This window comes from Alligator sinensis, unplaced genomic scaffold (genome assembly GCF_000455745.1).
Source record: "Alligator sinensis unplaced genomic scaffold, ASM45574v1 scaffold215_3, whole genome shotgun sequence".
Lineage (NCBI taxonomy): Eukaryota > Metazoa > Chordata > Crocodylia > Alligatoridae > Alligator > Alligator sinensis.
In genome coordinates, this window is record NW_005842175.1 from 1,839,934 (window position 1) to 1,853,022 (window position 13,089).

Consider the following 13,089-nt stretch of genomic DNA (forward strand, 5'->3'; position numbering starts at 1 on the left):
TTGTCTCTGGTGGCTGGGTCCATCTCGATGGAATTCATCCGGGACCGATAGAGCTGCTTGAACTTTGTGGCACTGGACACACCATCAAAAGTGAAAAAAGCTAGGCCATCTCCAGTAACAGGCAACTGAAGAGCTTTCTGGGCTATCTTCTTTAGCACCTGCCCACCAGACAGATCTCCCAAATATCTTGTATAGGCATGGGCTACCAGGGTCTCAGGTTCATGCTGACCCACATAGTGGATCCTCTCCACATATTTCTGAGTGGCCTGGGAACAAGGGATCTCTTCCCTCCACGTAGGGCCATAGAAATACTCCAAGTCTTGTTCCAGGGCATCTTTGCGGTGAAGCTCAGCTGGGAAGTAAACAGGGGCATAGGCTGGGTGCTCCTTGTTACGCTCAATCTCCTCCTCCAGAGCAGAGTAGATGTGGTACAAAGAAGCTGTAACCAGCTGAGACAAAAGGGGAGGAACAAATCAGCCACAACATGTCCTTCCTTCTAGCTTGATATGCAAATAACTTAAATGTAATAGGATGTACCCATATGTACACAGTGTGGGTGTCATGCACACTGGTTATTGATAAACCGATATTCCCAGTGTTGTCACATTACAATCTGGCACAGAGAAGTCACAGACACTAAAGCCACAATATGTCATATCTAGTCTATTCCTTTTGTCCCCCGATCAATACATGTGTTATTCCCAAAGCTAGATTTTTGGTGCACTTTTCAGTTCTGGGGCATGGCTTCTATCCCTCTCCAACACCACGAAAGACTTTTAACTTTGCTATGTATTCATTCAGTGGGCAGATCTGTCCAGGCACTGGAACTGCAGCCTCAGTCTGCTGCTTTTGGAACTTTACATAGGGCTACTTGTTTGCTTTCACTTTGATCACTGGGAAGCTAGATAGCAATGTCTTTCCTCTGATAGTTGACTGCTGGTGTAAAAAAGGGACCAAAAGCATGTTTCCATCTCTGAAACATGATTTTCTGAAAATATTGTATGAGCTGTGTGCTTGTTTCTTTATTTGAAAGTGGGTTTCTTTTCATCCCATGCATTGTCACCAGTAAGAAAGGATGCGTATGTTTACATAAGCACCATATTCGAATGTTGCCCTTAGTCAGTCTTGAAAGGCCTTAGTGAAGACAAAGCGGCACAGATGGCTCAGGCTTGTTTACAAGTTCTGTTGCCGGTGTACAAACCAGAAAAGAAACTTGTTCATTCTCATGGACTGGCATTGCGTCTGCAGGACTGACAGCACTAAAAAGCAGCACATCTACTTTTGCAACCAGTCAACAGATAGGACTCTGAATGCACACACTTGTAAGCAACTTGGATGAGGAAGAAAGTGCTCTTTCTACATAGCCATTTTTCAGAGTAAATCTGTAAATTACAAGAAATGTAATACAGAAATATGAGCCCATTAAACTCTAATCCTGTTCATCAGGTACTTGGAAAAGTCTGACAACAGTATAGATAAAATACAGAAACAGTGCTTGAAGGAGCCTTAACTAGGTTAACCGATATTTTCCAAGCCAACTAAGACATCAGTGCAAGTTGTGTGGCTTTTGGTTGGGGCTGAAAAATTCAACCGGTGAGGTCTGTATTTAAGAGCCCACCATCACATCTGATTCTTTCAGACAGCACGTGAATATTTTAGAAACGGATCCTATCCTCTGGTCTCTGCAGGGCCTGACCTTCTGTGTTCCTATGAGCACCTTCTGTATTTCACTAGGCTATGCTGGATCTCTAGTGGCAGGAGTTCAGCACCTAGGATTATCCTCAGGAACTGATGGATAATCGGATAATTGACTTAGCCTAGCTATTTCCAACACATCACCAGTAGTCTCCTTTCCCATGCACCTATACTCATAACAGAGACCAGCTCAACAACAAAGCACTTCCAGCTCAATAATAAAGCATTTACACACCGGATCACCCACACACACACAACTTGACAATCCATGCGTCACTTCTTGTTGTTTAACAGGGCCTTCCAGCTTAGGTGGCTTCCCTATTTTTTATGGCTTTGGCATGTGGCTCAGGATTATTTATCCAGGGTTTGGTTTACATAGCATCTAGAACTTGTTCTTCTAGACCTGAACAAAAACAGTGAGCTCTTGGGTGTTTGCAACAGATAGAGTCCACTCAAATTCATGGGTGAGCTGAGCAGTTGCGCCCTCACCTTCAGTACAGGACCACATTATAGTTCTTATATTGAAGGACAAAGTGCCAGAAACTGATTCACAACCTGACAGACCTTGCTTTTAAAAAAATACTTTTCAATAACCAAGTCAAGCTGTCCCGGTCTTATTAACCCTTATTACTTCTAATTTATACCCACTCAGACCGTTCTAATGCAATGGTGCTCAACCTTCCAGCCCCATGGGCCAAACGTGTGGCTCAGGGCCAGTCTGCATGCTGGATCTGGGCCTCACTGTGTGCGGGTGCAGCCTAGCACACCAGGCCACATCATCTTGCCTGTGGAGTTCTCCACAGGTCCAGAAAATTGGCAGCACGGGAGTGGCAATTAAAGCTACCACCACTCTACCACTGCCATCTTTTTTGAATATGTGGGGAAACCCCCTGGCTGGATGACATGGCCTCCAGGGGTCGATCTGGCCGGTTGGCTAGAGGTTGAGCACCATCATGATTGTAATGAGTTCTTCACCTTCACTGGTGTTGTAACCTTTCATATGTTTGTATACAATTATACCACCATTAGACATCACTTAACCATAGTAAAACCCCTGGCATTCAGTTGCTTGAGTACTTCTTTGTAAAGCATTCCCTTGAGTTCTTTTATCTTCTTTATGCCGCCTTGGCAAGGCAAGGCTTATATTATGCCCCTCAGCCTATGCATCCTTTTATAGATGCCCCTCAGCCTAGCCTTCCAAGGCTTATATGATGCCCCTCTTTGCCATCCATCAAGACACGTACAACTCTACCACACCATTGGCAAGAGGAGCTGGTAAGACACTTAGACAGCCCTCGAGTTGCTTTGGGCCAAATGGTCATCTTATAAGTGACGTGATATTATGTGGTTGGGATACAAAGACTTTATTCCTTAAGGAGAAAGGAGGGCAAATGATACTCTTGGCACAGCCAGTCTGAATTAGGTATAGATAAATATTCCCAAAGTGCACCTCCTGCATCACCCAACCCTTTCCCTCACAGCCCCAAACAATGCTACCAGGAGTACCTTAAATTCCTGGAGTGACACCTGTGCCTTCTGAAATTTCTTCATGAACTCTGTGTTCTCTGCCTGTTCATGCACCTCCTTGGTGGCTTCCTTTATGGATTCTGACAGGTCTCTGGTTGTGCTGGGAAAATGGACAGAAAAAGGTGTCAGTGTCTAAGGTACCTCACTATCCCCTGCACAATGAGAATTAGCTCTCTGGGAGCAAGTAAGGGGTGGAGGCTGGGAAGAGAAAGCAGTACCCCACCCCAGGAGGGCATGGGTGGCGGAGGTTCACCAGCATTCCAGCTTCTGTTCAAACAAGGCAGGGGACAGGGTGAAGACTGTCAAACCCTAGGTGGAGGGGAGTATCCTATTCCCAGTGGAGAAGAGGTAGAAATGGGACCCCAAATCCTATCTCAAGGAACATGGGGAGATCAAGGCTGTTCCTTTCTTTGGATAATTTCCCTCTGGTTCTAGTCCCTTCACTCACGTTTCAGGGCTGGCCATCCTGGACGTTTCCATTTCTCTTTGCTTTCCTTTCTTCTCTTCTTTGCTCCTCTACAGTCTTCGTATGATCTTTCCCTCTTCTCCGTTCTCTCTCGTCTCAGGACTCTTGGAAGCCGCCGAGCTGAGCTGCCCGTCCCCTGCGTCCTGCTTTATACTTTGTCAGATCACGTGAGCAGCCCAGAAAACAGCTGGCCTCCATCCAAGTTTAAACTTATTGCGACATACATACTTTGCTACCAGGAGAGGGCTGAGAGACTTCTCCTAGGCAGCTTGCCCAGGCTTATTAACCCCTTTTCTGCCCTGACAATGAGAACCAGATAATCCAGAACAATAAATGGTCCAAGCTTCTTGTACATACGCTAACTTTCAAAAAAAAAAAGGGGGCTGGGGGGGTCCATTTAAAGGAGGACTAAATGCAAATGAGGAACGTGGGCAAGGTCATTAGCTATCGTGTTCCACAGCCAGCACAGCAAGTTGTAGTGTATTATGCGAGGACGGGGAATTGTCCCCTGCCCCATACAGAAGGCTGAATTATCCAAGTACATGTTAAGGACTTAAAAATTGATGTGCCAGGTCTGGGCCTGAGGTGGAGCTGGAGGTCTGCAAATAGTTCAAGTGACCTGGGTCTAGGGGCAAGAGTAACTACATGGCTCATTAATTGGCTGGCTTGTGTCTGTGACTGGTTTGTGTCTGCCAACTAACTTATCTGGGGAAATTAATAACTGGAAGTCAGAGGGCCCATGGGGGGTGCTTATCTCCAAATTTCAGAAGCTTGGCCTGTGACAATGAAAAATGGATCCACTGGCTTTGCTTTGGGGATTACGGTTAAAATGGGACTGCAGTTCTGCCATGGAAACAGGGCATGAGCTGCTTGACTCAGACTCCTAGCCTGCATGGTACCTGGCACTGATTACAGACTGCTCCAGTACTCTGGTGTGAAATTAGGCCCTCAAGAATTGTATGCCTTCAAGTGGATTTAGTTGTCTGCTCAGGAAATATGATGCAGCGTTTTTACAGCTGACTCAGCGGGGCCACTCTCCGACTACCCCTTTCTCTTAAAGCAACAGGAGCCTTCCAGAAAATTCTTGTAAAGCCCTCGACTTCCTTTCTCAGTCCTATATCTTTGCATTCTTCCTGCTGCTATTTTTCTGCATTGACCGTGCAGGATAAAATAAATGTATCACACATGTGCAGGTATAACATGTGTCTCTACTGAGATGCTGCATCCTTCACAAAGCCAGGAATATGCTTTTGATTTTGGATGTCCTGTGCAGTGATCAGAAGCTGCACGTGGAGAATCTGGAGAGACTCCGTGTCAGTGAAGGTGGCAGCCATGAAGTGACTATTCTCCTCTTGCATTATTCTCCTCCGGGACACAGAAATTCAGCTCTCTTCAGCAAGCCCCAGTAGAATGTGGGAAACTCAAATATATGCATTACTGTTGATAGAGTACATTTGCCTGGTATGAAAGAAACTCCTCCCTTTATTTATTTTTTTAAGTCTGTGATATTTGAAGGCATGCTGAAGAGCTGGCCTCTGCAACACTTCCTTATGGTCTGCCCTAGCACTGTTTTCCCTGCCTGAGTTTCCGAAGGAAATTTTACTCACCTTTTTATCTAGACTCTTTCCTGGAGGATCTGACATGCAGCAATACTGGTGCTACAGTTACAGGAAAAGTGCCAAGAGGCTGGACACTGCAAAACCAACTTAAGTGATATGAACTTAAAGTGAACTTCAATGAAATGAAATGATGGTCCTGAGGGGAAAAGGGACTATGTCCTAGGCCTTTTCCCCAAGAGTTCTGATCCTCCAGGCTTTTACATTGAAGTACTTTACAAAAAACCTCAGTGCTGTCTGTCTGCTTGGGGTCTGTCCCTTCCTGGGGCCTGCTATGAAGACCCTTTGGAGGAGGACCCTTTCACAGTCTCACTTCTGCGTTTCCCTTCTCCAGCCAGGGTGTGCAAGCCCAGAGGGTAGGCAAAGCAGAGAATACAGCGTTCTCTAAAAACTACCGCGTGACAAACAAGGGGTATTTACCAGACTGGGGTGCAGCTGAATGTAGGCTCTTGGTGTGAGAGGGAAAGGTTGACTCAGTAATTTTAGCCTGTAATGGAACAAAGAGAAAGCGGCTTGAATCCCTCATTAAAAGAGACACAGTAGAGGTGGCAACAGCTTCACGGAGTTTAAAAATCATTCCCCTAAGAACAGAAGCAAGACTCATTGGGGAGAAGTGTTATAGCAACCCCAGCCTCCAATGGGCAATGGCATCATTGAGAGGATGTTAACAGTGCACAGACTCATTTTTCATTACCTACAGCAATATGGCCCAGCCTAGTTACCACAGATATGGGGAAGCTGTTGAGAGTCATTTAACAATTTCAGTTTAGAGATCAAAGGTGCGGTCTGAGTTGCAGAGCAGTGGTCAGAGTAGGAACTCTGAAAATATATGCTCCTAACATGTCAAGTATGCCTATATAGAGGTGGATCCCAAAAGCTGTGCACTTCTAGAGACATGGGAATGGAGTGCGGAGGGATTCCTCAGTTAGTCACTCTGCGTAATGGGTTTGCACAGCACAGACAAATTTCAAGGAAAAAGTGTTGACAAGGTGAGAAGCAAAACAAGGGGAGTTTGCAGTAAAAAATACCCCAAGCTGATGGCTATGCAGTCCAGACAGTGTATCCAGTGTGCCCATAGGAGTCCTAGTCAAGGAAGGGCTCCAAATGCAAGGAGAACTCCTAGCATTGGCAACCAGCCTGAACATATGGTAACACCCATGCCAAGGGCTGCAATAAGAAATGCTCCATAGGACACATGCTGTGTATTAAATAAGTGGCCCTGGAAACCAGTGAGCTCCCAGGGCACTTGGATGGCACACAAGGAGGTTACGTTAATTCTGCTGGTAGTGTGGTGGGAGTACGCAGGCACCGACAAGCTCTGTGGGCACATACAGTCCCACTTGACTCTGGTAGGGCATACAGATCAGGAAAACACTGGCAAATCCTGCAGCACGCTCACTGTACCGACAAAGTCCCCTCCGTCTGTGGCTGTGTCTGTTCATTGGTCCCTGTCGCTCCACAAACACACCAGGGGGAAAAAAACCACGGGCAGTGAGAGGACAGGAAGACAGGGCCAAAGGAAAATTACATATTAAATAGCAAAATAAGCCCTGCTTCTACAAACACTCCCACCTGTACTTAGCTTTTTGCTGGTGTGTAGTCATTTTGAAGTCAAAAGTAGATGATTCCCATATGCAAGATGAAGAACATGCATAAGGGTTTTCACTACTGGGGGACCACGTCCTATGACAGCTTCACTAACAGGGACATTTTCTGGAAGACTGTGTCTTTCTCAGCAGGAGTTAGAAAGAAAGCTCTGCTCTACCACAGCTCCCAACATCACAAAAGGCTGTTGACCATCCCATTCCAGTTCCTTCCAGTCAGCTTTGTTAGCTCTAAGGGGACAAGTAACTCGCATCTCCTTCCCTGTGTAGTACATGCCTAGATTTAAGATAACAGAAACCAGCTTGCATGGAATAATTTCCAGAGCATTCTGAGGTCTGATTGTGTCCAGAATGGGACTGGAGCCAAGTCAAACAGCTGCAATCTCAGCCCAGGAAGCCATGCGATTGACACACAGGCTCACATGAGTGCCTGGCCTGCCGTGACTCAGCAAAAAAGCCCTGCCCCGATGGAAACAGTTACTCAGCATTCCAGGGCGTAAACCTAGGCTGCCGTGACTCAGCAAAACGAGGAGGCAAGCGTGCACTTTTTGAGGCTGTTGAAAGGGTTTCTCAGGATAATCAATAGGCCTGTCTCCTCCTCTGCTGTCTTTAGGATTCGGCATGCCATAGTTTGGGAGTCTGCAAAACAGCTGGAAATCCTGCTAGAAACCTGCAATTCTAAAGCTGCCAGTGTCTCTAGTTCCAGATAAGCTAAATAAAGTGACTATTTATTGTACCCACCTAAATAGGGCATGCCCCGAAGAGTGTGCACAAACAGGGGCACGCATTTCCCGCTGGACAAATAGCAGTGGAACATATTTGTGCTGCTGCTGGTTGTCCCTGGGCATGCATGCCCCTGCATGCATGCTTTGGGGTGCAGCAAATAGACCCGGGTGGGGTAGGGAGGCCGCCTGGCCTGGGGGCCTCCTCGGGCTCTGTTTCTGGTGGTGTACACTGTTACCACATGCGCTGCACCACTTTTTTTAGTGGTGTTTTTTTTTGACACCAGGATCTGTCAGTGTCAAAAAAACCTGTCGTGCTGCTAATCAGCAGCGTGGTGAATGGGTATGCCTGTGCCACGTGCGGTTTGCGGCACTTCAGACGAGTTTGAAGTGCTGCAAAATGCACGTGCATGCTCCTCGAGACATGCCTATAAATCCTTGCCTTTCATGTTTCCTAGACCATTCTGGGGGCAACATCACACCAACCCTACTGTAAAATGTAAGGGTTTGTACAACTGGGTGGATTAAGTGCAAAAAGGTACCTTTGGCAGCCTCACAAACAAGGACATGCTCTGGCAGGTTGTGTCTTTTGAGGACTAAGGGAGTTAGCAGGATTTAAAAATCAAGCTCCTCTTTTCCAAAGCTGCCAGCAACACAAAGACTTGTTGCATGTTTTAATTTCTTCTTGTTGGCCTTGTTAGCTGTAAGGGGACATGTGAATGTGACTTGTGTCCCTTTTTCTGTGTAGCGGTTGATTGGATTTAAGTCAACAGGAATCAGCTTGCTTAGAAATATTTCCAGAGTATTTTGAGGTCAACTGTGTCCAAAATGTGACTGCAGCCGACTGACCTAGGCTACCATGACACTGCAAAAAAGGCCCGCTCAAACTTTTGATCATAGTCCGGAAGGGTATGTGTTTGCTGCCGTGACTCAGCAAAATGGGGAGACAAATGTCTGCTTTAGGCAGCTGCTGAAAGTGTTATTCAGCACAGTCCAGATGCTTGCCTCCTCCTCTACTATGTACATTTTAGGATCTGGCATGCCGTGCATAGGGAGTCTGCAGAGCTCCAGTTACACCAATGTTTCAAAGACAGGACAAGCTAAATACAGTGCTGTCATGCTCACCTTCATAAAGGGCAGGGGATAGGAAAAGGAGATAACTGGAGATTTCCCTCCTCTTTCCCAGGAAAAGAAAACTCACAACCGAAAAGCTAAATGATCTTTCAGAATAAACATCTACATAACATCAGCTTCTCCACTAACTGCCTTCCCCCTGCTCTTCACCAATGTATCTGCATAAGCCGTAAATTACTGTGCTTGGGAAGAGCTGAATTCATACCTAAGAACATAAACAGCAGCATTCTGGGTCAGACCAATGGCTGCCCATCAGCCCAATATCCTTTCTCCAACAGTAGTAGAAGTGGATGCTATACAGGGGCTGTGTCTACATGCGATGTTGACTGCACAGTAGCCCGTGACTACTGTGCAGTAGCGTCACATGGCAGGAAGCGTGATGCAACACTACTGCGCAGTAGTCATGAGCTACCGCACAGTCAGCATCACAAAAAAGCCATTCCTTGGCACAGCTGCATACTAAGGCAGATTGCTGCACAGTCATTTAGTACTTGTTTATAAAAGTACTAAATGACTGTGCAGTCAGCGTCTTGTGTAGATGTGGCCAGGGAAAGCACCAAACTGGATATGGTGAATGATCTCTTCCCTGTTCAATATCTTCTCTGGCTTCCATCATTTGTTGGTTTAGAGATGCCAGAGGAAACATCTCCAACCATTCTGTTTATGAGCCATTAATAGATCTATCATTCATGAATATATCTAGTCCCTTTTGGAATCTGGCTATGCTATCTGCCTCTACCACCTCCTGTGGCCTTCTACCTCTACTTCAGTATCAAAAAGAAAGCAAGGTTACTTGCCTGAACAAAGTTACTGACATTCTGCAGTATCTGCAGCATCACACCAGTTGTCCCTGAAGCCCAAGTATCAGCCAAATAATCACAGCCTACTCGGTGTGAATATTTGACAAAATGAGGCTATGGGTTAATTAATGAGTTTCTGCAAAAGTTACCAAACTAGAAACAAGAGTTTCTCCAATGTACTTTTTCTCCCTGTTCACTAGTGATAAGGAAGAATTATTGTTATTAGTATGACAACAGCTCTGCAATGCTCCAAGCAGGGTCAGAGACCCATCACAGTTGCATATCCGAGTAGGTAGAGCCTTGGCTGAGGACTAGGGAGCCTTTGACTCTCATTCTCTCTCTCCCACTGGCCTGTTAGGTGCCCTTGGGAAGGCACTTCCCCTCCCTGTGTCTCACTTTCCCTTTTGTGAAGCATTTTGAGATCTACTGATGAACAGGGCAAGAAAAGAACTGGGTGTGGCCAACACAGTAGTGCTTGATGCTGTCTGAACAGAGCATCTGGATTTGAGATGGAGAAAGGAGGGCAGCTAAGGTTAAGTAACTTGCCCAAACCACTCAGCAAGTCTCTGGCAGAAGCTGGCATTTGCTCATTGGCTTGTGCATAAAAAATTGCATGAGCAAGTAAGCAGATATACTGTAGCCAGGCTGAGATAACACTGTGGTAGTGGTTTGCTGATTAACAGTGCTATGTCTGTTAAGCATAGAGTTTTATAAAGAAACAACATTATCACACCCTTGAGAAGCAGGGGAGAAGCAATATCGTCAGGCATTCACCCTGTGGTGCAGTGAGCAGGCAGGGTAAGTCTCAGGGAAACCAGGCTTTGAGTTTGCTGCAGACTCTCTCAAAAGACTTTTAGAGAGGGTCTGTCAGGAGGGTCAATATCTACAGGATCTACAGGATGCTGAAGGCAGCTCACTGAAGTGCACTAAGGGGAACCAGGAGCTATAAGAGGTGACTCAGATGGAAGGGTCAATAGAGATAAACCTGACTAACTGGGCTTGACATTGACTTGAGGGGAGAAAGAGTCTCTGGTGGAAAGGTCCCTTCCATTGGGCTCCTAAAACTAATTTAAAGCACTACAACATGTTGTAAGGAATGATCCTCCATTGGCAGGAGAAGGATGGACTAATCTAAGGTTTCTGGAAGGGCAAGTGCATGGGCAAGACTGTGAATCACCGGCTTGTGTCACTTGCTCACACATGTAGAGATCAGCACACCTACAGAGTGCAATTTCTATGCTGTTTGGAAGTGAAGCTCAGGGCCTCAGCAGGACTGTATGATCAGAGGGTGTGTGGCCACCAGGGTTCGAAATACGGGAGGGCTTGGTGGGGGCCCCCCATATGAGACAAGAGCCTCCCCATAAGCCCCCTCCCATAAGAGACAAGAGCCCCCCAATAAGAGACAAAAGCCCCTGGCCCACCCCGTGCCTTTCTAAGCAGCTCAGGCAGCGGCAGCAGTGGCAGCTCCTTCCGGCTACCCCCCTTCCGGCTCCCCCCGCCACAGACCCCCTCAAGAGTCGGACTTTAATTCAAACCCTGGTGACCGCTAATTTGTACACAAAGGAGACGTGAGGCCCTTGGAGCTACAGGATTCCAGGGAGCATGTGAGCTGGAGTAGGTAAAGCTCTTCGTCTCCTGCCAACCCTACAATGACCTGAAGATCTTCTCTAGGAACAGAAAACCTGGCAAGGAGGCACATGAGCAGCAGGAAGAGGTTGCATGAAGGTATCTGATGTTCTAGCAGCATCCTGGGAGAAAAGACAGATTCATGCCTTGGTGAAGCTGACTTTTCTGATCCCCAGCTGAGCAGGATAAGTTTAAGGAAGGGGGGATACCTGACTCTCTACAGCTGAGGCTGAGCCTATCTCCTTAGAAACACCCTGAACCAGGATTGAACCAACTGAACAATGCTTCTCTCTGGTTCACTCCTATAGCAAGACATGAATGCCCATGGCACTAGTTGCGAGTGCTGACCTAGAGGGGGTGTCTAGGTCCCCTCTGCCTGGTGCCACGCAGCTGGCTTTGGGGTGTGACCCTGCTCTGTACATCTCTCAACCTCTCTGCACCACCAGTCACTCATTAGCTGTGTTAGGCTGAATCCAGACCAAAGGTAGGGTAGGGTGGCACCTTAGAGATTAACTGGTCCAGAGAGGCATGCACCTTTGTAGACAACAACCTACTTCATTAGAGATTACATTCTTTGCTGGTAAGGGTGTAAAAGGTACACAGGTATTGAACATGCCAAAGTGCTGATAGATATGGTCAAATAGCTCCTTTCTTCCTAGTCAGCAGCTGTTTCTGAAGTCAACCTCCAGGTAGGGCATGATCACAATATCAGTGGCTGGAAGGTGGCAAGGAGGTGCCTGTTTTGAACAGCAAGGGTGACTGGCCACTGGAACATCCTAGAGCCATAGTGTATTTTCCACCACTTGAAATCTTTTTTCAGTGAAGACAGGGTGCCTTCTAAACATGAAGTTTTTGCTTAACCGCAAGCTACTGTGCAAGATGTGAGGATTGCTTGTGAGTTATGTTGGTTGGACTACATGGGCAGTCAAACAAGATGTTTGGAACAGTCTCCAGCCCAACAGATAGGCCAAGGTTTCAAGCAAAAGAAAAAAAAAATCAAGTGTTTCTTCCACTGACAACCAGCTTGCATTATTGGTCAGTGAATGGGTTGGAGAAGGGGGCATTGTCTCTTTTATGGGCTTGCTGTACCAACAAAAGAGGGTGAATTTCAGTGACAGCACTTGAAATCCAATCACCTAAACCTCTGTGAGAAAATCTGTCCCTGACTCCAGGTACAGTCATCGATGCCACAGGCTGGGATAGGAAGAGAATACAGTGTTCACCAAAACCTACTCCTTTGGGACAAATGAAGGGTATTTGTTAAAGTAGGGCACAGCTGAAAGCAGTCCTGTGGTGGGGAAGAGAAAGGCTGAATCAGTAAAATCATTTCCTGTAATTGCATGGAAAGGAAACTGCTCAACTACCTTGTTGACAACGATCCCGTAGATGTGGCAATGGTTTATGGAGGCTCCTAGCATTCCTTTAAGAACAGAAACACGACTCAACCCAGGAGGTGCACAGTCCCACCAGAGGGAATGCCGTGTTGGACCTGGTCCTGGCCACAGGCAATGATCTGGTAAGGGGGCTCCAGCTCCTTGACCACCTGGGTGACAGCGATCATCGCTTGCTGGAACTCATCATCCAGCACAGGGTGTCAAGGGCCTGCAGCAAGGCGGTAGCCCTAGACTTCAAGAGGGCCAACTTCAAAGAGTTGAGGAGATTGTTGGGAGAGGCGCTGGGGTTCTCGAGGGTAGGGGAACTCAGTGCCCAAGATGAGTGGTCATTCCTTAAGGAGACGATACTCAGGGCCCAAGGGGTGATGATCCCAACAAGAAGCAAGGGGGGCAAGAGTGCCCAAAAGCCTCCCTGGCTCACCAAGGACATCCAGGAAGGCCTAGTTGCCAAAAAGGCAGGGTACACCTGGTGGAAGTGGGGGGGCTATCTCCAAAGAAGAGTATT

General features: G+C 46.9%; 1 protein-coding gene across 1 annotated transcript in view; it reads right to left on the minus strand.

Annotated features, from left to right (window-relative positions):
* HMOX1 (heme oxygenase 1) overlaps nucleotides 1-3,890 on the minus strand; it is a 7,297-nt gene extending 3,407 nt beyond the window's left edge. The window contains exons 1-3 of the mRNA XM_006025988.3: nucleotides 3,671-3,890; nucleotides 3,202-3,322; nucleotides 1-449 (exon numbers count right to left, since the gene is read on the minus strand). The exon at nucleotides 1-449 is cut by the window's left edge and continues 52 nt beyond it. Coding sequence (XP_006026050.1) covers nucleotides 1-449; nucleotides 3,202-3,322; nucleotides 3,671-3,702 — 602 coding nt within the window. The 5' untranslated portion in view covers nucleotides 3,703-3,890. The remainder of the gene's footprint in view (nucleotides 450-3,201; nucleotides 3,323-3,670) is intronic.
* Between the last annotated feature and the right edge of the window lie 9,199 nt (nucleotides 3,891-13,089).